This window comes from Paralichthys olivaceus, chromosome 14, assembly GCF_024713975.1.
Source record: "Paralichthys olivaceus isolate ysfri-2021 chromosome 14, ASM2471397v2, whole genome shotgun sequence".
NCBI classification, from domain to species: domain Eukaryota; kingdom Metazoa; phylum Chordata; class Actinopteri; order Pleuronectiformes; family Paralichthyidae; genus Paralichthys; species Paralichthys olivaceus.
In genome coordinates, this window is record NC_091106.1 from 10,397,038 (window position 1) to 10,424,359 (window position 27,322).

The following is a 27,322-nucleotide window of genomic DNA, read 5'->3' on the forward strand; positions in this document are numbered from 1 at the left end:
AACTATTCTATTTCATTAATCATCACTATAAAGAATTTTCTTCTGGTTATATTTCACTCATTTTACCAGAGGCTTTCTTCTCATGATTCGTGTTACAGTAGTTACTAAAAGGTCCAGTGTGTAAGATTTAGGTGAAAGGGAACAATTGGCAGACATTTAATGTAGAATAATCCTCATGATGTTTACACTAGATCGTTTCATCTAAATTGTATGAATCGTAGTTTTCTTTACCACAGAAAAGACTCTTTATATTTAAATACTTTACATTTACATCGAGGGGACCCTCTCTACAGAGGTCGCCATGTTTTATACATTAGTCCAGACTGGACCAACTAAACATCTTTTGAGTTTTTATGATAACTGAAGCTACCACAGGTTCTTTTTCATGTTTGGAAGGAGAGGGTGAGGTGAAGGGTGTTCAGCTGCAACATGCAACTTCAACACTAGATATCACAAAATTCTACACACTGTACCTTTAACACAGCAGGTTATAGGTAATAACCATTTCCGTGTATTATAAAGCAGAATTGTGTACTTTCACCTGCTTAAGCTCGTGAGATCCCACACTCTTTTGGAAAAAATGCAAATGTATATATTATTTAAATAAGCATAACAGTGTAAGGCAGAGACAGTTTTTTTCTGTCCCTCTTTTCTTACACTGTTTTTTATCCTTCCACATCTTGTGGGGGTCATGAATCTATAATATGTGCACAAGCTTTCATTGTAAAGCACACTGTCTACGCTATGCAATATCCTTACAGTGTACACATTAACTACCTCTGTGTGTATGTAGTAGTACTTTATCTCTGTATCTCTACCAAAGTCTGGGTATAAACTAACAGTCTGACCTGTATATACTGTCTCATAACAGACCAGCTACATGTTCTGGTTTGCTTATATGCATATAGTGTGTCTGTATTTATGCACTCGATGTATGTGCAGAGTGTGAAGATGTGTAAATTCATCTGCTGAACGTGGAAACTTTATTTAAACTGGATTTAAGACTGAATGTGTGTGAGACGTTGCAACCAGTTTGGAGGATAATCTTCTGATAAATATGCAACTTACTAAAATGTAAAGACATATTTACACTTTAAAAGATACTCTATGGGATTTTTGTCATTTTAACTTACACATTTGAGAAAGAAAAATCTTATCTGTGAGGTTTAAGTGTATTTAAAGAGACAGAAAAGGAGTCAAAATCCTTGTAAACTTACTTCTAACATTCTTGACCAATACAGTTTATTCTGCTTCTTATCAAATGAGGGTGTAGACAGTCTAATACACGTATGTGTGTTCTTTACATGAGAAAACTGAAGTGTTGTACGAAACCAAATGAAGAAATGAGAGGTCAAACAAAGGTCACCTGCTGGTAGTGGCTTACCGTTGCTCAACACAAAACCAAGAGGATCTTTATGACCAATGTTTGTTGAGATGTCTGCATTCTACAAGTGTCTATTTAAACTGTCTGTTATCATTCTTTAGCCTCTGGGAACCGGACGAAACAATGTTAAAATAAGATAAGATAAAGGTTTGGATTTAACATTCAAGACACAGTGAGATAAGAAGGATGAAGGAGTGACAAAAGGTGTTCTGTAAATAAGATTTAATCTGTTAATCTGAAAATGTATAGCAAGTCATATGGTGCCCTATAGTACAGTTCTCATAATCACAGTACAATTTACAGTTGTGAGTTTTGGGGGGTTTCTATATCAGTGTCAGAATATAAAGCATAAAAAGGCTGCATTAGACAAACAAGGTCCAGAATCTTAACGTGGTGCGAGTGCACAGTTAAAGGGTCGTTTAACGTTTTACAGAGGAAGTGATTCAGACAACAGCACGACACAGAAACCTATTAATCAACTGACTGTCAGCATCAATACATTATGATAATATCATTTATTGCACAAGCCAAACCATATTCAAACATTCTGAAATAAACAGAAACTCATTTTTTCTTCATCTAAAACAAATAAATTAAGCTTAATCCTAAAGTAAAATTGGATTCATGGAAGATTTGTGTTTCTGGTATATTCTCTCATAATTCCCTCATACCTTTACATATAGTCACACATACTGCAGCCCACACACACGCACGCACGCACACACACACACACACACACACACACACACACACACAAACACACACACAGATATAAAATGACAAGAAATGCAGAGAGAAGGACTCGATCAAATCCATGGCAGTCTTCCCCTTCAGCAGCAGCAGCAGATTTTCACCTCAAAGTACAGGAATTATTTAGCCACTCATCGTAACCAAGGCTGTGGAGAGATGGACATGACAGGAACTTGGTCAATCAAGAAAGTATCAATGAAGAATTCATTCATCGTATATGTTGATACCAGCAAAGGAGGCTGAGGTGAGTTCAACCAATGAGTTATTTAAAAGCAGAGTCTTGCACCGGGTCGGGGGACACCCACAGAACAGATGTGAGAGGGTCAAAACACATGCTAAAGGTTGAGTTGTGGGTAACGGGTTGGGTTTGATACTGAGCTTTGTTCAAAGTATCCTGAGGAGGTAAACAGATGCTCACAATCGCTTTCGAGTCTTCTTTATCCAAAACCTTTTGCGCTTGATCTGGAGAAAACTTGAGCATGGAGGTAATCACTTTGGCCATTGTCTGCAGATGAGAAGGAAAAGAATGAATTAACAAACAAAAAAGTGAATCCAAACGCTTCACAACTGACATTTGAACCAATAAACTCTGAACTTCCTCAACCTCAGTGAAGAAGAGTTTGTCATCTTCATCTTTCATTTCAACATCCCTTGGACAAACACCAGAGACACACACACACACCTCTTACCCTGTGACACCATGATGTAATTATATTAAACTTGTTCGGAGACAATTTAAGTCCGACAGGAACGAAAAAACGAAAGGGAAAAAACATTATCTGCATAATCAACTCCAGGCCTATCTGCCAGGGAGCATGCATTTCCCCATAAACGCCGGGGATAATCAGAAACAGGGCTGCTGTGTAGGAAACCTAACCACTCCACTAACACTAAACAAGGCCAGCACGTCTTTAAATGGCAATTCTGCGTCATGCAGGATGCATGTGTGAGCAGGCAGCCCGAGGGACATCCTCCTCCAACACTGGGGAGGTCTGCCATGTTGCCATAAAGACTAACTGTTTGCTGAGGAGCCGAGAAACTCCCGCTGACTTTAGGACCATGTCAACAGCACTGTTAATTAAACAGATCACTGTTAATTTTACCTGAGAAAACTGGACACAACGTGACTTCTTTACGACTTTACCAAATGATATCACAGTCACCTCAAAATCACCCAAAATTATACATCTATAAAATAAATCATATCAAATTTAAACTATCACTGTTTTACTGTCCATCAAGCATAACCTCGTCCTATTCTGTCTTATCCTGTAATTTTGTTTTACATAAATTTGGTTTACTATTATAAATATTCACATACGATGTATTGTAAGATCTGTGTCCTTGGGTGTTTAGAAAGGTGCCTTGAAATAAAAATGTATTATTATTGTCATCATCATCATCATCATCATCATTGTTATTATTTTATTATTATTATTCATTCATTAAGGTGACAGACATCCAGCACTTGAGATTTAGAAATATTACAAAATAAGAATTAAAAAAATAGGACACTAACCAAAATTGAAAAATATCTTTTGTGTATAAAAATGTCACATACTTTTGTTTCCCGTCCCATCATGTATTCAAACAACACCTTCCTCAGGTACTCCATCTCAGTGGCTTCTGAAAGAGCCTCAGTGCTGTTGAAAACAGGATCTGTAAAAACAAGCAGAGCCCGACATTTCATTATCAGTCCACTATAAATTAAATGTTATATTTAAATAATACTGCATTCAAATTGTAAATGATCAATTAGTTTACTGAGTTTTATGAGATACTCTGCTACCAGTCTGTCCAGGTCTCTGTTCTGAGATATAATGTGTCTCTGAAGAAGATTTCTTAGTTAAATACAGTACACAAATAAAGAATAAAACATTGCTTTAAGATTCAAATTGGAATATCTGTCTAAAAACGTAACTAATTTGGTTTGTAAATGTAGAGCGTTTGATTTTCTTCTGCAGTTTTCAAGTACAACCATTACACATTCAACCTCACTCCAGCTGAATTGTCGCACAACATCATGTTTGTTTTAGCAACCGAACACAGAACCTCTGTCTGCGTAGGCATGGGTTCAAATTAAGCAGCGACTACAAGCACAGGAAAGAATGGCGAGGCCCAGCAGGAGCATTTTAATAATACAAGAGTCTAAGAATGAACTTTTTAATTCTCAGCCCCAAAGCTATAACACCATTATCCCTTTAAAAACTATGAATGAGAGAATCAGTGCGACAACTCGGGCAGGGCTGGTAACACTTAGGCTTCTGCTACAACAACTGAAAAATCCCCATTATTTATCTGGAATAATAATTCAGACGACACCTAATGTCCCTGTGTGGGCCAAGAGAGGCCGTGAGTTTAGTCTAGTGTAAACAACTCTTATCTTTGCTGTGAAGTATTGCGTCACCAATAAATCCTCCTCCTCGCCTTTGTCCTCCTGACTCCATGTTGCACCAGGCAAGCTACAGACCTGAAAACACTTATCAGCAGCCGTATACCTGATATCACTGCTCTGTCTGGGTTAAGACGGCTCAACACAATGAGAGGCGGACACTTTCACTGATAAGTACAGTGGTCGAAAAGAAATACAGGACAGAGCAGGCACTAGGTTGGATACAGTATGTGTGTAGCGGATGATTTGAAAAGTCTGTGTGCTGTGGGGTCTTGTGTGGGAAACATTAAGACCACGATCTGCAAAACCCATTAAATCCAAGGATGGCTTCTTCACCGCCCCCCCTCTGACAGCGGCTCCTCTTTATTACACCAGCAGGAAAGGAGGGGAGGATTCACTCCATCTCTCTAAACACCGTCTGGCACACACACGCAAGCAACGCAACGTTTAGTCTATGATACAGTTGAGGATACAACTTTGAGAGCTGGAGCCAGACCTCAACAACAAGAGCTATATGACGAACCCCAACTCCGACCATAACCAAACCCTAATTATAACCACAGCTCCAACCATAACTCTAACCCTTACCAGTCCACGTTAAGTCACAGTTCAAATACAAATGTCCTCAAAAGTATAGTTCAACCAGTCTAGAAAATAAGACGTTAGCACACATTACTCTGAATCTGCATCTCTTGCCTTATCTCTGATCTAACGTGATGTGGTTAAGGGCAGATTAGGCAGAACTATGATATCTGACAGCAGCAGTTCTGAGACAATAACTATTAAATATACAAAGATTGTAACAGTATTAGGACCATACTGACAAAAAAAATCGTGATTGTAAGAAAAGAGTAATTACAGAAGTAAAGTGGTAATATTATGAGAATAAAGTTGTAATATTAGTAGAGGATGAAGAACAAATGATTTTTCAGGAAATAACCAGCAAGGAGTACATGTGCTTTCAGGAGCTCCAGTCGTTCTGGATCCAGACTCAGGGAGCAGGATGTGACCAATCATTTCATTCAGTTCAAATGCAATATTCAATATAATCTGTCTTTATTACAGTCATTTTTTTTTTCAGATGAATTATTTAGGGCTACAAATTCAACAATAAGATGTGTTTCAGAAACAAATGGCCAATCCTACCTTTAAGTGGCCCTAATACTTGCCTGCCCTAATATGACGTAACAATAATGAGTTAAAAATCCCTTTCTAAATAAACATTGTGTAACCGATCTTTTACTGTAGGTGTGTTAATGTTACTCTCCTGTGTTCAGCCGCTGTGTATGGGATCTTTGTTAAGCTGATCCCAGGGAAAATTGGTTCGAAAAGCAGAACTAAGTGATTCATGGTGTTAACATTACCTTTGAATGTGCTCCCGAGATGAGTTACAACAGTCTTTCGGTGGAAACATTTAATCTTGTCCTCGAGCGAGTGAATCTAGCGTGGACAAACACACAAGAACGCACAGTTTAATAATACAATAGGGCTATCTGACCCCACTGGGTTAATGCTATGCATTAGCCTAAATTGTTGCAAGTGATAAACATTTTGTTGGTCGTCCTTTGGGGATGTTTTTGAGAATGACGATATGTGTGAGAAAAACTGTGGGAGGCGTTGCTGTGATTGTTTATGGAGTTAAACCAAATGTAAACAGATGTGCCGCGTAATTAAGTTGATGCAGCGGGAGAGCAGTAGCTGCTCTCGCTAGAGGCAACAGAACCCTGGGAATACACTGTGTGGGATTTGCTGTTCACTTGTACCCGCAGAGAGGGCACGCACACACACACACACACACACACACACACACACACACACACACACACACACACACACACACACACACACACACACACACACACACACACACACACACACACACACACACACACACACACACACACACACACACAGGGGTCGACACTCACTCTGTCAACAAATTCCTGCTCCTTCAGCCGAGCCTCGCTCAGTAAGGTAGTCTTCTCAGCGAGCTGAGCCTGAGGTGAAGGACAGAACATTCATTATAATGAGGAGGTGGAACAAGTAATACAACACACTGATAGTATGTGCCCATCAATGAGGCACGTTTTCATGATCAAACACTGTTTTACAGTGATAATGGGCTTAGATGATATGACCCGTAAAACAGTGAAACCAGTGAAGCAGCACACGCACCTGTAGTTCTTCTGAGCTCATCTGCACCAGAATTAAAGAGAAATAAGAAGATACCGTGAGTTAGTACAAAATATATAAGATATATGTGTACCTACAGTAAAAATAATAATAGCCAAATTCAGTCAGTTATTTTATAACAACATTTAAACTACATAGTTTATCTTTAAAGGACAAGTGTACCGATATTCCACATTTTTCTTTTAGTCAACAAATATCAATCAAAACCAACAATAAATTCATCATAAATATTGTCTGTGTGTGAAAATCCTGTTTGAGTTGATTCATCTGTGCCATAGAGCCCCAGTGTCATCAATTCACATCTTTACCATGAACATAAGCACTGTAACTTTAAACCTCACTGCCGCTCTTTTCATGGGATTTTTGAGAAAAGACGAACATTTAGAATATTACCTGCCTAACCTTTAAATTACACAGTGCAATGGAAGGACTGTTAACACACTGAAACGAGTGCTGTCTCTAAGGGAAGACATATAGGCCCACTGTCTAAATGAAGAATGGTTTGTGAGCCCTGTAGTAAAGAAAAGCCTCCTGGAGCGTAAACCCATACAATCCACCCATAAAAATTATGACCTCACGAGGGAAAAATGCAGCAGAGGGTGCAACGTAATTCTTTGTTTGTGTGCATCTGGACATGAGTAGAAAAATCAATGCAGGGGTCTCATGGCACCCTCAGCACCTGGGTTAGAACATCTCTCAGGAGTACTTCTGTCCTTTATGGACTCTTGCCAGCATACACATCTTGAATGCGAGTATTGCTGTGGTATAAATCTTAGGCTGTGAATCACCTCGCATGATGATAATTGAGAACAGGAACTGAGGCTGGCTGCTGCCTCGCAATCTCTGTTTTCAGAGGAGAACATTCCTGAGTGAATCAAAAGAGCTTCACAGCATCCGGTGCGCTTTGGAGAGGAGCCACGTGACCGGAGCGAGACACTGATCACAGCAAAGAGCGAAGACAAATTGTCTCCCAGCTTTCAAAAGAAATCCTTCAATTACGGAACAAGGCAAAGGAAAAGATAACCGGTAACTGCTAAGTCTATTATACTGGATATGAACTTTCAATAATAAGGCAACTGAAGGGGCCTTGTGATACTGAAACTAAAACACACCTGGATTAAGCTGTCATTCAAAACTAGTAATGCTTCCGTCAATATCCCAGAAGGAAACTGCAAAAGTGATTTCATACAGCCGTTGTTATTTCGTGTAGCCATTGTTAAGTGACTTATGACTTCAAATCAGTCTATAAATTGAATCTAACCCTCTCGACTCATATATAATGAACTGATAGCTGCAGGTATGAATTTCTACATCTGTGTAAATGGGGAAAATGTCCCTATTGCATCAACCAGTTTCAAAACCAATCACAGATGTTTGAAGAACTGTTGAAAATGTACAGAAGGTCAGAGCTGTTTGTACCTCAGACGTGCCGTGGCTCCTCGCTCGCAACTCCTCCAGTTCTTTCTGAACCTGCCACACTCTGTCTCCCATCTCCTCCTCTCGACTCTACAAAAAAAGATAATAATAATAATAGTGGCTGAGTCATTTCCTATGTTTCATCGCAGCATCACAACTCAACTATTTTAGAGCCAGTCACTGCACTTATTTCAGACCTGTCTTAAATTACATCAGGAGACAGTAACAGAGGAAAATTTCATACCAGCCACTGAGTGTTTGTAAATTATCATTTAACCAGATTCCAAACACAGACATGTGACAAATCCAAGGGCAAACCTGAGAAACAGGATGACACTGGCCTCGTCCACAGGGTACAAGAGGTCACTGATTGGTTTGATGATGTGTGAAAATGATGTGAATCATGTGCTACGGCTTTCACAGACACAAGTCAACCCATCTTAACAGCTATGTGAGGTACTTCGTGTTGTTTTTCCCCCGTTTTAATTCATCACCTGTCCTTGTTTATCATTCAGCAGGTTTTCACTGATAATTAAGTTAAGTTCTTTTAGATCCTGGTAGAAGGCTCCAAGGAGATACATGAAAATACTGTGTAGTAGAAGAATTTATGATTTAAATAACATAGATACATCATGTATTATGTCAGTTTGTCAGTTTAGAATCAATTAATAAAATCAGATGATTAATGGTATTCAGGGGTTTTGATCTAATCTGATAGGTCAAAGAGAACGTAGCTGCCAACTAGGGCAGTGATAGCTTCCAAATGGTGAAAGTTCAATCTCCTTTCTACAGTAAAACTATTTTCTTTTCTTGTTTTAGGAGTAACGTTTTTGTCTTTTTTACTGTACCTGTATGACCTGTTCATATTTCTGAACAGTCCTGTGCAAATCATCCTCCTTCTGCGTGATCACCTTCTTGAACTGACTGGCTTCTTCACGGTGGCTGCTGATGAGCTCTGCTTCAACGCTCTGGGCCTTCACTGTGTCGAGGAGCGGGACAGAAGCCAGAGTTAGCAAATAAAACCATAGTCATGCTCCAAACTGCTCACTCACAACCCATCTGGAAATTTAACAGGATTTTAACCATGGAGGAAATAAGGAAACATGTTAAATCAGTTGCACTGTTCCAAGTGCAACAATTGCTTAATTTTGTTCCACCCAGTGTCAAGATGAAATAAAACATGTTTCCATGTTATTCCACACTATTGTTGTACATGGAAGTCATCATCTTTACGATTATAAGTCAGATACTTGGATGGTTAATACATGAGCAGACTGTATTGTGCTAAAAGATTTATTTCAAAGGAGACATATAATGCGTTATCAGTTTTTTCTTTCATGTGTGTTGTAGAGGTTTTGGGGAATTTTAAATGTCTGCAAAGTGAAAAAAGCCCAAGGCCTGTGGTAAAGTGAGCTTTTCTCCCCAACAGAAAACACTGAAGCTCCTGAGTACTGTCTTATCAGGAGGGGGACAGGAGCTAAGACCAAGTGTTTCAGGCAGAGGCTGAAAAGAGGGGCTGCAGCAATGATGATGCAGAATGAGGAAATTGATGTCCTTTCTGTCCATTAGAGCATGAACCTGAATATAAGCATTATATGTCTTCTTTAATCACTAATATCCAGTGCTTTGAATCTCATCACTTTGAATTTGATGAATGGAGATTTACTTTCTTCCGCCTCACCAATGGCTTCCTTTACTGCCGCGTCAAGCTCCGTCTCTTTTAAGGCCATTTGTGTGTTGATCTCTCTCATTAAATGCTTGATAGCAGAATTGTGCCTCATTTCCACATCTTCCAACTCCATTCTATGACAACACAAGGTAAAAGCAATGTAGTAAATCAGTTTGGACAACACAATAATGTGTTTAAATATTTACAGAGACAAAAGGTCAATGAAATGTGTTGTCTACAAATGTAGGATGTCAATGGTTAGTTACACATTATTACAACTACCTTCATATCATGGACTTACTTCAGCTTTTTCTCGTTCTCCTCTAACAACTCTTTCTTCATGTACTCTAAGTCCTGTTCATGCTCCTTCCTCAGTAATCGCACGTCTTTCTGTAACCGGGTGAAGTCCTTGTGGATTTTCTCCTTCTCGTTCGTCACTCGACTCAGCTTGCTCTTGAGCAACTCCAGAGAATCGCCATCCACTTCTTGCAGGGGATAGTGGTTTTGCGTTTCGTTTTCCATCACGCTCTTGGTTTGCTGAGCACTGCTACATTCAACCATCATCTCAGCCACTACTTCTGGTTGTTTAATAGTTTCCTGATGTTGATTAAGCCGGGCTTCCCTCTCACGCATCTCTTCTTTCAGATGATTTATTTCTGTAAGGAGATTTTGATTTTGCTCCTCTGCTTCTTTTAGCTTTACCTCGATCTCTTGCAGTGCTGACTTAGCTTCTTTGAGTTCCCCTTGTTGAGCTGTATCTGTCTGAACTAAAGACAACTTCTCTTCATACATAATTTTCACTTCTTCCAAAGACTTTTCTTTCTCAAGCCTCTCATTACTCAGCGTCTGCTCAAGTTCTTTCTCCTGCTCCTCTTTTAGCTTGACAAGAGCTTCCTCCAGAGTTTTCGTTCTCTCCTCTAATGTTTCTATGTGTTGTTTGCCTGACGTTTCGCTGCTCTTGATTTCCTCCACCCTGGTCTGAAGATCTTTGATTGTCTGCTCCTTCTCCTCAAGCTGTGAAGTCAGCTGTTTTTTAATCTGACCGATTTTCTGCTCAGCTTTCTTCTTCAGCTCTGACACTTTCCGAGCACTCTCTGTGGATAACTTCTCCTCAGTTGCCTTCAGACTCTCCTCTTTGCTCTTTATAATCTCGTTTTTCATCCTTTCAAATTCCTCCCTTTGACTCTCTAGCTCGAGTTTACACTTTTGGTTGTCTTCCTCGAGGGAGTGTAACTTCCCTGCCATCTCCTGCTCTAAGTTACCATTCAGAGCGCACTGCATCTGGGTCTGCTGCAGCTGCTCCACCAGCTCCCTTTTGTCGCTCTCTCTGATGCTATGTTGCTGCTTCAGATCTGCTGCGAGTTGTTCACACTCTTTTGACTTTAAGGCTAACTGCTCCTGCAGCTCGGCGAGTCTGCCAACGCAACTCTCTAGCTCCGAGGTAAGTCCGCTGAGTTTCTGCTCTTTCTCGCTCAACACCTGGTCCATCTCAGACTTGCTGATGGACTGATTGTCAATACTTGCTGTCAGGCTTTGCAGAGCTTCGTTCTTTTCAGATATTTCACGCTCCAGCTCTTCCAGCCGGGCCTGTAGAGATCTGATAGTGTTGTCATTCTGGACGAACTTGCTCTCTGCTTTGTTCTCATACTCAGACAGACTGTTCCTGAGTGTGTCTGCCTGCTCCGATGCAGACTTCCTCTCCTGCTCCAATCTCTCAATGGTCTCCTTCATCTGAACAGCAGCCTGTCGTCTCTCCTCTTCATACTGCTGCTTCAGATGATTTATGGCTTCCTCCTTCTCTTTTATGCAACTTTCTAGCTGATTTTTCAAGTCACTGACGATGCTTTCCAACTCACCGATATGTGCCTCATTTGTTTTCATGCTATCCGATATGATTCTGTTTGCTTCCCTCAGCTCATCGATTTTCTGAACTTTGTCATTGATAGACAGGGAATGATTCTCCTTGTCGTTTGTTAAGGCTTTGATATGCTCTGCGTGAGCATTTACCTGAGCAGTCGTCTGTTCTAATGAAATGCATAGATTCTTGTTCTCCTCCATCTGCCGGCGGAGAGTCTCCTCTAAAGTGCAAATTCTGTCTGCCCTGGTAAGGATAGTGTTTTTGAGATTCCCTACCTTTCTCTGACTACACAGCAGTCTGTCATTCAGCTCATTCACCCTACATTCAACTCTTTGACTGAGTTCATTAGATCCACACTCCACTTTAGACTGAACCTCCTGACAGTAATTCTCCACTTGCTTATTGATCATAATTAATTGCTGCTGGAACTCTGCTTCCTTGGCTTGTAGTTGACGGGCAGTTTCCTCACATTTACTCTGCAAGTCATCACTTTCTTTATATTTGGAACTTTCCAGTGCTTTAAGCTGTGTCTCTCTTTCCTCCAACTTATCTGACAAACTCTTAGTCTTCTCTCTGCTCTCTTCCTCCGTCGTGCTCAGCTTGTCTTGCAGGGCGTTTCTCTCATTCATAGCCTGGTTCAGGTTCCTCTCCACTGACTCCATTTGCTCTTTCAACACTGCTTCACCCTGAGACAAACTTTCTAGCTTCATTGCTGCTTCGTTAAGCTCTTCCTGCAGCTTCTGCACAGTGGTCTCTCGAATTGCCAGCTCCTCCTTTAAGTCCTTTATTTCACACATCACTTGATCAGTCTCCTCTCTGCTTTTGCCAAGTTGCTGAGATAATTCCTCCAATTCCTGAGCCTTCTCCTGTAGCACGACTGAGTGTTTTTCCATCAGTTCCTCTTCCTGCTGCCCAAACCTCTCCTGCCACTGACGCTGCAGCTCATCAGCCTCATGCTTGTGGGTGTCACGCAGCTTCTCCACTTCCTCCTTATGGTTAGCCTGCAGCTCTGTCATTGCAGAGCTCAGGCCATGGGAGCTTTTTTGGGCCATCTCGAGAATTTTCTCTTGAACTTGTTGCTCTTTCTGCTGAAGCTCTGTCTCCTTCTTTGCCAGTTCATTCTTCATGGTCTCTTCATTCTGCTGAAGTTTTCTCTTAAAACTCTCCTGCATCTCTTTGGCCTTCTGCTTGAACTTTTCCATTTTAGTTTCCTGTGATTTCACCTTAGTTTCCAACTCAGTTATAGTGTTTTTCATCTTCTTCTCATGGGCGTTTTTTTCATTTAGCTGTTTCTTAAGGTGTGTTTGTTCCTCCTGCTTAGTGTTCAGTTCTATAGTAAATGACTTCGCTTGGTCTGAAAGATCCTTTTTGGTCTGTTGTAACTGATGTTCTTGTTCTTGAAGTGACTTCTCTTTCTGTTCACAATCTTTCTTTGCAGCTTCCAACTGATGCTCCAAATCAGCCAACTCGTTCTTACACTGATCAAGCTCCTCAGAGATTTTACTTAACTGTCCGTAAGAGTCTTTAAGGCTTCCGTTTTCCAACTGGGATTGTGATAAACTCTGTTGCAGCTCTTCAAGTTCCTTAACCTTGACCTTTATTTCCTGCATATTGGAATTTGATTCCTCTTGTAGTGTTTTTTCTCGAAGGATATGTTCCCCAATTTCCTTTTCCTTTTCCCTCAAAACGATCTGCATAGCATTAAGTTCCTGCTTTAGAATTTTCTCTACACCTCCGACTGACCGCTCGTGCTCCTGTTTGACGTTTGCAAGCTCGACAATGTGCTTTGCCATTTGATCCTGAAATTTCTGCTCGTGCTCCTTCTGAGCTAAACATTGAGCCTCTTCAGCTGCCACCAACTTCTCCTCCAGAAGCTGTTTACTGGCCAAAGCCTCAGAGGCTTCAGAGGAAAGAGCCTCCAGTTCTGCCTGCTTTGCATCCAGTTTCTCTAATGTTTTCAGGTTCATGTCTTCAACATGCGCTTGGAACTGCAGTTCTTTGTCCTTCATGAGGGTTTCCACTTCGACTCTGTGTTTTTCTTTGAGCTCCTCAACAACAGCATCATGCTGCTGTTTGAGGACACCCTTGTGCTTTTCCAGCTGCTCCTGGTGCTTTTCCTGTAATGCGGAGATTTGCTCCTTGAGTTTATCTTTCAGCTCATCCATCTGACCGGAAAATTCATGGGAGAGACTTGATCCATCTTGTGAGATCTTCTCCAGAGAACTCTCTAGCTCCAGTATCCTCTGCAATCACACACATCCAGGTCGTTATATATTTTTTTCACATAGTCAATACAGTTTATAATTTCACATGATTCTGACTGCTATAAAAACAAACAGTTAATGGATATTTTTTTTACCAATGGGGCTGCACAGAAATGGCAGAAAGATGTATGTGTAGGCGATTCAAATAAAACTGACTTTCAATTTATCAAAAATGTAAATCATTTACACATGTAGTTGTATACACTTAGAAGTATACTGCATTTACTTAACTTGCCAGATTACCTTAAAATCAAATGATATAAAAGCTATTTTTATTTATCAATTAAGTTATTAAGCAGTTAGGGTTGGTAATCCTGGAAAAGTTCGCAAGAGCCGACTACACAAAATGGGACCCCTATCCCAGCCCCTCCCATTGGTCCTTGTGAAAGCTACGCCCCCAAAACACATGAACGTGCACTTTCTGAGAACTGCTTCAACAGTGTATGTCTCCGGGCTGAAGACACTACATCATGCACGGTGAGAGCATGGCAGGGTGCATGCAGGCCAGCAGCAATTATTTCATAGGGACCAAATTAAATGATTGGTCGTGTTTAATACAGTCCTGGAAGGGAAAACTGACACCAGCTATTTTTCTTTTTCTTTTCAGGCGACTGGTTATTGATAGGGACGTGCTTAACAAATAAAAACATTTAAAGCTTTCACACAAGCCTAGTTAATAACTGCATTAGAAAGAGTGTAAAATAGACTCACGGTTCTTGCAGTTTCCAGCTCCAGCTGTATCTCTTTAACCTTGCTATCAGCTTCATTCCTCAGAGCAGTCTTCTGTAACTCTGCGTCCTCCAGAGCTAGAGACGACTGCTGCTCCTGCTCCTTTGTTAACTGGGCAAACTCTGCTCTGCACTCCTCCTAAACAGCACAATCACGTCAAAATAACATTTAAAAAGTAATTGTTTTTCATCTGATGTGCTTGTTTATACTGTGAAATGATATTTGTGAAATCGTTTGGCACCTACCACAGCTTTGCTGATTCTGGCATTTGTCTCTACTTCTTTTGCAGCCAGAGTTTCAGAGTGGAGTTTTTCCAAACCAGCCACTGTCTCCTCAGATGATTTCTAATAGAAATAATAATACATCTGTTTTAATAGAGCTCTTTTTTGTAAAGAGACAATTTACAATATAAAACACATTGCAAATATCAAACAAATATCAACAGTCAATACAAATCTAATAGGTTAAATTTGCCTTACACTGTAGAAAATGTGAAATACTGTTATAAGAAGAGTTTTCTGTTTTAATTATTTACTTACTATAACATGCCATGTTTAAATAACAATCAACACTCTTACAAGGTGATACCTTTTAATGTATTAATCACTTCTTTAGAAAGAATTTGTCACTCCCTGACCTTCATGATGATGACCACCTCCTGTTTGACTCGTGTGAGTTCCTGCTGCAGTTTCTTTCTCTCTTCTTCACTGGCCATTTCAATGTTGTTCACTTGCTCTTCCAGCTGAACCTGCAGCTGCTTGCGGGCCTCCTCCGCCTTCTGAGCTACACCAAGGGCTCGTTCAAGTTCTTCAAATGCTTTGTGAGGGAAAATCAACATGACATTAGAACGTGCTTCGAAAAATTATTTTAGCAGAATTTTAACAGAGGTGGATTCCACTCACCTGTTTTCTCAGCCTTTTCTTTCTGGTCCTGTAATTCTTCTTTCTGGGCAGTAGCCTGCTGGAGCCTGGAGCGGAGCTGCGCAATCTCCTCTTCTTTCATTTCCAATGTCTCATGCATCTGCCGCTTTGTCTCAGCAATGACCATTCCCTAAAAGCCATGAAAGAAAATCAACCATCTGAGCAAATGCTTCAATACTGAAACTGATCACTACTATATCTGTATTTCAAACCCTAACTCAAGCCCTGTGTGTGTCTCTTTTACCACTTTTACCTCAGCCAAGGAGGTTATTTTCATTTTGTATATCCATCTATTATTTAGCAGTACTACAAAAACTGCAGGACAGATTACCACAATACTTGGGAGGAAGATGTGGTCAGGAAAGAACCCATTAAATGCTTGTGTGGAAATCAGTAGATCCAGGAATTATTTTGTTTCACTTTCTTTGCAACGTTTCCCACAGAATTCATTAAATCTATGGTGGACGCAACAGACCCTTGAGTGGCATGTACACAGACTACAGAGGGAAAGACAAGTTGCAAATGATGCTGCAAATAGCTGTACAATGCAGCAATGGAACAAATCACCAAGTTAGAGTTCTCCTATGTTAATATGAGAAGTGTAATAAATAGTTTGGTTCATTATAAGACTGCAGAAGGACATATTAGACTATGGCTACCATCAGAGTCGAGAGAATTAATGGGAAACACTGCTTTGACATGGCGAAATAGGGCATTAGCTTTGGCGGACACATGCTGGTTGTTTTTAACCTCATGAGCTTTTGGTCTACCTCCCAAGAGATCTCACGGGCTGCTGTCCATCCTGCACAGCTGAGGTCAAAGTTTAAGAGAAACAACATGGGGCGTCAAGGTGTCTTTACTCAGGAGCAGATTGAAAAAACATGTCTAGTTTTCTAGAACAACTGAATCTGCAGGACCATCAATGAAGATATGTCTAAAGACTAAAAAACCTCCTCACCCACCTTGTCCTGCTCTAGCTGTTCAATTAGATTCTTGGCGTCACGCAGCTGAGTGATCAACTTGGTCTTTTCTGTTGTGTGCAGTTCCTTCAAACAGAAAACATGAGAGAATTAAAGATGACAAATATCCCACTTTACACTGGGCCATCTCCGACTTTCAGGCTCATGTTCTGTTTATGCTTTGGTCAGACAACTTCTAAATGAGATGTTTTATGCACCACACAGGATTCCTCACCCACAAGCCAAACAACCATAGTGTACACAAGCCCTGCTAAACCAACAAGTTGACCCAAATTACAGCCCAGTTTTGCAGCAGTGGCATGTAGATGCTATGTCTCCATGCCACCACAGTTTAACAGGAGGTTACTAGACAGGAAATGCTGGATTGTCTGTGTTTCTCAGTTGTTTGATGTGTGTGGGCTACAAGGCATCAGTGTCGATACTGCCTTTTGATTAGCATTTAAAGTTCAAAACTTGATAAAACGAACATGAAAAATCTATATTTTTCTTGTGAATGTACAAAAAGTAAAAACATTATACAATACTCTGTACACCAGATTGCAAATAATGATTTTGAAAATCCTTGTGCCATGGGACAGGAATCGCAGACAGATGGTTTGTTTTATGGGATATTTGTCTGAGGCAGGGGATGAGCACAGGCCAGCCCAGCGCTTCCAGGATGCCTTCATGCTGCTTAAGAGGGCTAAATGCCAGTTAACCTCTGCTTTTCCAGACACGGGAAAGGCTGCTACTCCCAAACAGGGTGCAGATTTAATATACAAATCATGGCATCAACTGAAAGCAACTTGATCAACATACAGCCAGTTATAGCAGCGTATTTCTAACAATATTTACAGTTTGGAGAAGCCAAATTAAGCCGGTCATTCCACTGAAGCTAAATCTTCTGAAATCAACAAAAACAATGGTTCAGTCATGTCACACTGACATGAACCCTTGTCCTGGAGCGTGGCCAGAGAATTGGGATGTTCGGACACGGAGAACCACAGCAATGCACAGTGTCACTGAGATAATGGAGTCACATTATCAGTGGACCACAGAGACTCTGGCAGGCACTCTGTAGCCGAACATGAATTACTATAAACAAACTGATCAGTCATTCGAAGCGTCTCGGCTCCGCTCCAGTTTAATCAAACCTCTTCGTAATTACAGTTTACTGCCACATCAATTTCTAATGAGAGGCTGTTGCCATGAAATTGCTCTCTGACTGCTTTGAGGAAAAGTAAAATGTGACAAAGAGTTACAGTGTATGGGAAGATATTTTCTAAACTTTATGGATCAATTTGAATTAAAAGGTGCTGATATTAAAGATGAATGTGGTCACTACTCAAGCATAATAACTATCATCGTATTATAACTCATCTTAACTACCTTCATCTTCTCCAGCTCCTGCAGTCTTTCCTGCAGCTGCTCCTGCAGAGTTTCATTCTCACTGCCCAGCTGGGCACTGCGCTCCTTGTGTGTACGCATCACTTCTTTGCACTTCTGCAGAAGGTTCTCCTGCCTTGTCACTCTCTTCTGTAGAGCCTCCATTAGTTTGGCTGGATCACTGTTGCCCTCTGCTGTCCAGAAAGCACATTACACTAATTAAAAACACACTATAGTTTCCTAGAGATGTCACATGAATATAACCCACAATATCTTTATACTGACTTTTGGAATTTACTCTTAGCTAAATAAAAAAGTATGCTGACCCTCAGTGACTTCAGACTCAGCTCCTTGCTCCTTAGAAGGACTTTGTGCAGCAGAGGAGGAGTCTTCAGTATCTTCAGACTGAGGGACTTCATTTTCAGATGGCAGCGACACCTTGACTCGTTTCTTCAACAGAGCAACCTGACAGAAAAAACCAAAACCACAGTTAGTGAAAGAAAATCTCTCTTACCACTGAAGACAATAACAGGCTGCGTTCTGAATTTGTCACAATTCCCTGTGGACCTAACCATGTCCATTTACATGGTTTTTATCTGTGTAGTTTTTACAGATGTTGCAGGAGCAGAGCCAAGAACTAAGATTTGAAGTTATATAAACACACCAAAAAAAGAAATCATGTTCAACCAAACAAACTTATGATCATTTTCATATAAATGTATTACTGCATTGAATTTGAGCAGATAAAAACATCTGTAAATAGATTTGTTGACAATATTGATTGCAAACAAATATTTCCTAAAGATAAAAACATAAAGTCATCAGTCTTTTCAACCTCTATAGCGCCACCGTCACAGTCCAATGCTACATCTCCAAGTGTGTGTGTGCATGCGTGAGTTAGGTTTGTGATCATTGACCAGTAGAGCGTTGAGTGTTGGGAGTTAAGCCATTGGCAGCTGATCTTTTATAATGAATTGGCACTAGCAGATTCTATTTTTAGACCTGTGCATGTCAATGACATTTATATCACTTCACCTACACGGCCTACCCATGTGCCACCTCACTCCCAATCCAAAACGCATTACCAGTATGTTGGAACATGTGTCATGTGACAATAGTTGGGGTTCACTTGTGAAAACAGCTAAAATAAGATGGCTCATATGTGAAACTGCTTGGATGGGACTGTTGGGTAACATGTTGTCTTAATGTTTGTCACTGTCTGTCTGACAACAGGAGCAGAAACAAACATGTAAATGAGAGAAGCTTCATTGGAAATTGAGCTGTATTAAAATACTGTAAATGTAAACACAGACAGAAGCAAAGCTATAAAGAACTTTGCAAATGTTCAGTGCAAAAACTGAATTTATGTGTAATATTGATCCAAACTTAAACAACTTGTAAACCCTTAAAGCTGTTGTTATAGTTTATCATTCACACATAACCTGACCTGTGTTTGGAGGACAGTGATCATCTGGTCTTTCTCCTCCAGCGCAGCATCAAACTCTTCCTGTATGTGTTTCTTGGCCTGCTGATCCATTTGAAGCTCCTAGACATCATTCAATATATAAAACTATTTAATTAAACAGGCGGACAGATATCGACGTACAGAGACATACCATTTATAATGTAGATCCGTACCTCCCGTAGCTCCCCTATCCTGCGGAGAGCTTTGTCTTGACTCTGACTGAGGATGACCTGAGGAGGAGGAGAACAGAATTGAAAATTTGATCAGCTCAGGATGGTACATTTGTTCTGAAAATGCCTGATGAAAAAACCCCTTTGGGAAAACTTATCAAAAGTAAAACGATTAAATGTACCTGCGTTTTTTCTTTATCTCGTTGTACTGTTCGGTACGCAGTAACCAGCTGCCCAATGAAAAAGGTGGTATGAAGTAAAAGAAGAAACAGAGAGAAATAAATCCTCAATGAGAATACAAAAAAATAATTAAAAGTTTGTTTCAACATTTGAATCTCTTGTGTGACTCTCACCTCTGAGTACTTCCCTCTGTACTTCCCCAGACTACTCTCCACCTGGAGCAGTCGGTGCAACAGCTGTTCTTTGGAGAGGGACTCCACGGTTCCTGGCGGCTCCTCAGCCTCGCTCTCTATATCTGAGGGGGGATCATATGTGGGGGCACCTGGGGAGTCGTTTTCTCCCAAAGGAGTCAGGGATTCACGTGATGAGCTGCGGACCAGGTTGTCTTTGGAAGGGGAGCGGAACAGACTTTCTGCTCGACTGGCACCACCACGAATTAGCGACTCCATCGAGGGAACTTTTAACTGCAGTTTCTGAGCAAATGACTGCGGCTCCTCTCTCTGTTAGGATGTTATTGCATGAAAACATTAACTAACCAGATAATGAGTGACAGCATCATAACATTAAAGTGATACTGAACACTTGAATGTGTTTTGAGCTGTAAAATACTGTTCTTTGATGAAATCACATTTATTACCAAATGTATACAAAAATCTACTTTTATGGGTTAAACATGTCTCACAACGCCACCATGTGTTTCAAACCATCTTTGCTGTACATACAGTCAACTGACGCCTCTACATCACGAACTGTGAACATATTTGAGTTGTTCACAGCCTCTAATCAAAGGTGGGCGGCCCTCTGGCACCAGGGACCACTTGTATGTGGGGATCTTGAAAGCTGTCCTCATTTTCAAATTTATGTTGAAACTAAACCCCAAAACCAGGTGATTTAGGTTTGCAGGAAGGCGTGTCTTAGCCCTGCCTCACTGCGTTCTCAAATCCTTTTGAGGATTTCCACAGAGAGACACTTTCAGCCAAACTTAGGGGGGAAGTTAAACTTCAACTTAAAAATGAGATAGAAAAAAAACGTACGTGAGGAGAAGCACTTCCTTCGCCATTGATGCTGCCTCTGGGAGACCTGGCTGGTCCTTTAGAGGCACCCTGCAGATTAAAAGACATAATGAGAGGAAGGAAAGCTGCGCTGGTGAATTTGTCCTGGGCCAGTTAGTCATCCACACCCAGCGTGGCTCTCCCTGATTACTCTGGTGGGAGCAATATTAGTATTGCTGGGAGCAATGCAGGGGCAATGGGTACCCTCATGCAACTTGGAAAAAACAGAGGGGTTATATACATAAAAAAGAAGGCATCTCTACTGTACATGAAACAAAAAAGGGTTAAACTAGACTCTACAGAACAGCCATGAGGACAGAACAGACAGACAGTTAAAAGTCAAGTCGAAGAGCCGGTATTTGAATTAAAGATGCCTGGCAGTGCACTCGCAGCTGTATTACAAGAGCACAAAGACATAACTCAAGTGAGTGAACATTGAGCAGCTCAGTTGGTTTAGTTGACTTGTTAAAAGCAGGAACAGAATAAGCAAATTTTCTCCTCCTCTTTTCCATCTCCGAGCTACTCCTTCCTTTAGGATTACTGTGCAAAACATTCAACATTTATTTCCTGTTTCATATGAACATTTTCTTCATGGACCAGTTGTCACTGTTGGCTCTGGGTTTTAAGGATCACTCTTAAAGCAAATAATCAAGAACGGCGCATAAAGTACGCTAGTTATTTTTCCAGGGTGTGTTTTTTCTTTTAAGCATATTAATAAATGTATGTCATTATGTGTGTGTATGTGCGTGTGTGGGACAAGGTGAGAAAGAGCTTCATTCAAGCAAAGGGCACTGTACCAAGGATTATTGAAGCTCTAACTTCACACTTATGGTTTCTGTAGTAGAAATGAAAGTAGACATTAGCATTAAACCCCCATTTGGAAACACAGATCTCAAGCTTTTAAGAAAAATAATCTTTACAAAGGTTTTACAAAAGGAAATAAATTCAGCATTTTTGTTAGTTATCAAGGACACGCATCATGTTGATAAAACCCTGCCTGTTTACAAGAGAAATGCAGAGTCCTTTAAAGATCTAAATTCTCCACTGCAAACACCACTTATGTTGACTTGAGCCTACATTACTTTGACATCTTTCACTAGTGTTATTTCACTAAGATGCTGTTGAAGGTTGGACCTCGACTAATGGAGATCTAGTTCAAGGAGGGCTACAGTAAACTTGACTTTTATTTTTGTACTGAATGCTCAAACACGACCCATCCAGACTCTTAACAGGATAAACGATAAACAAAATACAAAGACGTTCTGAATCCAAAATCTTGTGACTCACAATCGTTACCATGACCAATATTTAGTTAAAGTAAGACACAAAATTTTAAAAGATTCCTTGAAAGGTGGCCAACAAGGTTAATCTAAAAAACCAAACTTTGAAAAAAGCAAATAATGAAAGAATTTGATTTGATTATGATATGATTTGATTGTAGAAGGACATTTTTGTTAAGATGTAAATGGAACATGACAAAGATATTGTGATGGATTGAAGATATTTATGGTTAATAACAATCTGTAGTTGCAACCGGTTCACAAACTGTAAACGAGCCATCGATCTCTACAGACAAACACCTGCTGATAAAGATTATGTAAGCTGAGGAAAATGTTATAGACTAACCAGTTACATATAGTACAGCTTCTTCAACCATATTTAGACTAAATGTAATCAATCAACAAGACTCAAACACTCACTCACTTCACCAGTATTTCCTCACTGGTATTATTCAACAAAGTAGTTATCATTGGCACTAGAAGAAGACTTTCATATTTCTTTCAATTAATGTCACACAGTTTTCTAATATAAACAATTACAATACCCGTATTAATGTACAATTAAAACTGTCCAATGGAAAGTGTTTGAGATAAACAAACCGCAATCAGCATTTAAATTTAGAGTTTTAAAATAGATGTGCATGTGCAAAGAAACATTTTACATGATACATTAAGTACACACTAAACAGACAAACACATTTTTGGCAAAAATGAATGAAATCATTAATGATTATTGGTAACTGTCTGGCTTCTGTTAAATGATGAGGTAACTAATGCTCGACATGTGGTAAAATATATTGTTTGTGTCACAAAAATCGTTTTCTTGCTGCCTCCACATATAAACACACGCCATCCATTTTCTAAGCTCCACGAGAGCAAAGAGACGCTGTTTTGTTTGTTTACTTGGAAGAGTTACAGACAAATTTAACATATCAACTGCTTACACAGCCTGCCCGTGGGTTGTAAAATGAGAACATCAACTTTCCAAATCAACAGACTTCTGGGGAGAAGGGACAAAGGTCTTCAGGCAACATAACAAGGAGTTGAGGGGCTTTAAGGCAAGCAACTAAAGGATATCTAATAACAAGGGGGCAGTATTAAACTCTATGGCAGGTCATAAAAACTGAAAGGTGAGGCAATAAACCAACATACGGCAGAAAGCACACAAAGCTTCTATCCCACATTGTAAACCCCAGTGGATGCAGGTTTAGCCTACGTATGAGATGCCTTCTTGATGCTACATCCAAACGAAACAGGAGACAGAGAGCAGGGAACAAGCTGTCCCTTTTCGGGCCACATGTCTACCGATTTCCCAAAGGCGCAGAGACAGGAGGAAGGATCAGGGCAAGAGGAGGAGGAGGACGAAGAGGAGGAGGAGGAGGAGGAAGTGAGGACAAACTCACCACACTGGCTACCTGGGCCGATTTGGGTCGATTTGAATGGTCCAGAGCAAAGATAGTATACTCAGAGAGAAAAGCGGGCTCTGCTATCATCCCAGCCAGCATCTGACCCCCCCGTCAGTGCCATGCCGGGACGAAAGGTGGGGGAAAGGAGAGGAACACAGAGAGCAATGAGAATAAAACAACACCATGAGAGTGACATAGCGCTGAAGGGAGTGTCTGGCCAGACTGAGATGGATGGAGAAATAGACAGTGTTGAGAGGGAGAGAGAGGTAGAGAGACTACATGAAATAGGGAAAAAAAATTGGAAAAACGAGAAAGTGAAACACTCAATCAACATTAATGTCATGAATAACAGTTTGACATCTCTGCATGTAGTCTAAAGTTATGGTGTCTTTACAGACAGGTTAAATCTGTTCAATGATCAAATAAAAACACATTTTCAGAGTGTGTCAAAGTGTTTGAGAAGAGAAAAAAAGATGCTGCGATGATAAGAAGTTCTTAAGTTGAGGGAACGCGAACCCAAACTACACCTGAACCTGAGCTGAGAAAGGAGGAGGTATAGATGATATAACCGTGATCAAATATGGGCATTGTCACTTATGCAGTGGTCTGCAGTGTTTCGATGTAGAAAACTTGTCATGAATAAGTAATTACGCCCTTTTTTGATCTGAAGATCAGAAACACTCTAAACATCCATTTTTATGCTCTGAAATATATTTATTAACCACACGTTGCATCATCCATCTCACAGAGGTGGTCAGTGCCTCGCTGACAGTCTATGTCTGTCTAACGAATCAGAGAAGTCTAGTGGGGAAAATATTGCAGCAACACACCCAAGAAAGAAAAACACTGAGGGGAGGATACATCAATTATTCATACACACGCTGAAATATACCACCAATATAATGTCCTTCCCAATGCTTTGGCAAGCAGTAATGGTAACTGTGAAATATAATTTATGTTGTATTGTTAAATGAGCGATAGTAAAATCATATTTGACTTCATGCAGTGATATTTTATGTTTAAAAGAGTTGTAACAAAATAAACAACATGATAATATAATAATAATATTAAATGGAAAAAAAATCTTTTCATTATTCCCTGACTTTATTCTAAATACACATGCAGTTAGATGAAGAGAAAACTTAAGAGACTGTACCTGTATAAAATGAGATAGCAGTGCTGATTTGATCTATGACATCAATTATGACAAGGTAATTCCATTTCCATGTGTTCTTTTATCATCCTTTTAATTGAGCCTGTGGTAAGAGCCTTTGCTTAAAGCAATGGAGCAGCTATGACTGAGTACATATGCTTGGGGAATATGTGCAGGGAACAAAATTTGTGTCTTTAATTATAAGAGTAAATTATATAATTATCTTACACTCTCAGAGATCGGTCTCGGATTTACTTTCACTTGGCACAGCCATTGAAAGGCACTGGTTTGTTATTGGGAGAACATCAAGCATAGCAAAAAACAAGACAAACAAGTTTTCGAGCACTGACAAGACATTACTCTGTACTGAAAATAGGAATAGAAGCTGGCGGGAGGACGTGGCATCTCTGCAGGCAGCTGCTGAGTTTAAATATATTAGACATTAACACAGGCTAACGCCATGCTCACCTCTCTATCACTGGGAGAAGGAGATCCATCGTGATGAAACGGTGGAGTTTGGCTGCTGCGCCGCTCACCAGAGCTCATCTGTTAAAATCAAAAAGTTTATATAAGTATATGTGTGTTTTATGTTACCTCTTAATGTTACTGTAGCACGCAAACTGTACGTGTGTGTGTGTTCTTCTTCCTTATTCAAATAGGACAATAGGCGTCTTTGAGGATTCAAGTTGAGACTTTCAGATCAATAAATTCTGCACTTTGTTTAAACCAACTTTTAATGTAATTGTTACCCCACTGTTTGTCTATCTTTACCTTTGAACCTCCTGATCTTAACATGGTTGTGCAACAACACAATGGGTGTCAGGAACTGCAAAATCAAACAAACTTTAAGTAACTAAGTGAAGTTTGCTCCATACTAACAGGTAGTCAAATACATAGGAGGTTAACAATGAGTGAATTTTAGATTTGAAAGCTATATCGGAGTAGGGCTTGGCGATAAAACAATATCAATAGTTATTTTCATCAATTGCATTAACGAAAATCCAATATATGTAACAACATAACATTTATGCATTGTGTTAACACAGTCAGCACGTATAACACACAATTGATAAACCCAAGATTTATAAAATGTTTTTCATTCCCTGCTCATACAGACACTTTGAAAACTACAACTTTCACTCAGGAGCAAAAATGTATCTTTGATGACGTGACATTTATCATAATTATCGATACAGACTGATGATGTAAGTAAGAGCAAGTAATCTGTGTTGAAACTGCGGGACAATAGTTTAGAAATGTAGACAACACATGCAAAACACCGATCGACTCCACAGACGTGAGGAGAGGTCGCACCAGGACAACATGATCACGTGTGGTTCACTGCAAACTAAACAGGAAACAAGCTCTGCAGCATCGTCTCCAGCGATTATTCGCTTTGACTTTCACGTTGGAGTCTGTGGTTTCTCCACATCTTTTATATTTGCATCCTTCTTTGCAGCCGGACTTTTACACAGGCAGGAACTGGATGTGACACGTGAAGCCGCCAGCTGTCATCTCAGCCCACATAAACAGACACGCCCATGTTGCCCATCGCATTTTTGACGAGTGTTTCATCCACTCACAAGTTCACGGACGATTACTGTTACTTGTTTTTTTAAACATGGTGGGACAACACGATTTACCAGTTTAAGTGTTCTTGAACGCACCTAACGCAGCTAACTCCCTCGGCATGGTGCTAACTTTTAAAAAGCCCAGGAGCCGACTCACGGAACAAGCTAAACACAGCTGAAAGCTCATTAAGTCAATTAAACATAAATAGACTAGTATTCTGGATGAACTAATCGGCGACACGGCCGACCTCGTCCTCGTCGAGCAGTGTAAACAGACGTTAGCTTAGCATGTTAGCTCCCAGCACCACAACCGACCTGGGCCTGCGGCGGTGACTGCGCATTCCGCTGCGGCGACTGCTCCTCGTTGATCTTCTGCTTCAGCTTCTTGAACATCTCGTCGAGCAGACGCGGCCTGGAGCCGACGAGCAGAAAGTTACAGTCCTCCTGAGGTGCGTTTTCCTCTCGCTCAGCCCTGACATCCACAGACTTCCTTGTTCGTCTCTGATCCTCAGCAGGTGACCGGCGTCTGTGCGCATGTGCGGCCAACGTGGAGGAGAAGGGAGACGTCACGGTTAAAGGGACAGACTCAATGAGCTGCAGCGCCGCCTGTGGAGAAAGGAGAGCACAACACTATCAGCAGACTCAGATCAGGTCGTGTTGTGTCGCTGCGGGAACATTAACTTTTATAAATGTGGTCCAATGGTGGTTTGGTTTTTATGACATGATTCTTTATTGAGGGAAACTTAAGTCAAACTGATTTTGCTGGTCTCATCAACATTACGAGTTGTTATAATTACGTTATAATTAAGTTAATTTAAGGTTTGTGCAGCTATCCTCATAGAAAAGTCATTTGCATCGACTAATCTATCTATTATTTTGTTTATCTTGTAAATGTTTTGGAGATGCACAGTAAATAGAACAGTGGCAATAAAATAATTCTATTCTAATCTATTATATTCTATTAATTGCGGAAAGGCTAACCAAAACTTTATCCCTAACCTAAAACATGACCAATTCATGCCTAACCCTAACCTTCAACCACAATACACATTTTATCACTAACCTTTCCCTACATCTTTCTTTCTCATCCCTTTAATATTCTAATCCAGCTTTGTTTGGTTTTTC

The 27,322-nt window shown here is 40.3% G+C and overlaps 1 protein-coding gene across 5 annotated transcripts; it reads right to left on the bottom strand.

The window, feature by feature from the left end:
- Positions 1 to 1,591: 1,591 nt before the first annotated feature.
- golga4 (golgin A4) lies at positions 1,592 to 26,740 on the bottom strand. 5 transcript variants are annotated; one of them, XM_069539209.1, is made up of 25 exons: positions 26,513 to 26,740; positions 25,095 to 25,172; positions 23,471 to 23,572; positions 20,770 to 20,838; positions 19,909 to 20,235; positions 19,738 to 19,785; positions 19,559 to 19,615; positions 19,368 to 19,466; positions 18,247 to 18,385; positions 17,924 to 18,111; positions 16,538 to 16,621; positions 15,558 to 15,705; positions 15,293 to 15,471; positions 14,901 to 14,999; positions 14,638 to 14,793; positions 10,106 to 13,905; positions 9,802 to 9,938; positions 8,984 to 9,114; positions 8,139 to 8,225; positions 6,702 to 6,722; positions 6,455 to 6,523; positions 5,891 to 5,966; positions 3,696 to 3,793; positions 2,553 to 2,639; positions 1,592 to 2,280 (listed from the first exon to the last, which is right to left on the bottom strand). In XM_069539209.1, exons 1-25 carry the CDS (start codon positions 26,588 to 26,590, stop codon positions 2,266 to 2,268), a joined length of 6,372 nt encoding a protein of 2,123 aa, XP_069395310.1. In that variant the 5' UTR covers positions 26,591 to 26,740; the 3' UTR covers positions 1,592 to 2,265. The 5 variants fall into 5 exon arrangements, with proteins under 5 accessions (XP_069395310.1, XP_069395311.1, XP_069395309.1 ...); XM_069539210.1 differs by having other exon boundaries at positions 9,817 to 9,938; positions 17,924 to 18,114; XM_069539208.1 differs by having other exon boundaries at positions 17,924 to 18,114.
- Positions 26,741 to 27,322: the final 582 nt, after the last annotated feature.

Coding starts and splice junctions, on each gene's coding strand:
- golga4 (XM_069539208.1), bottom strand. CDS start 26,590: ATGTTCAAGAAGCTGAAGCAGAAGATCAACGAGGAGCAGTCGCCGCAG. Junction 19,616..19,737: donor GAGATAAAGAAAAAACGCAG/GTACATTTAATC, acceptor CCTCCTCCTCAG/GTCATCCTCAGTCAGAGTCA. Junction 3,794..5,890: donor TCTCGGGAGCACATTCAAAG/GTAATGTTAACA, acceptor TTGTTTTTACAG/ATCCTGTTTTCAACAGCACT.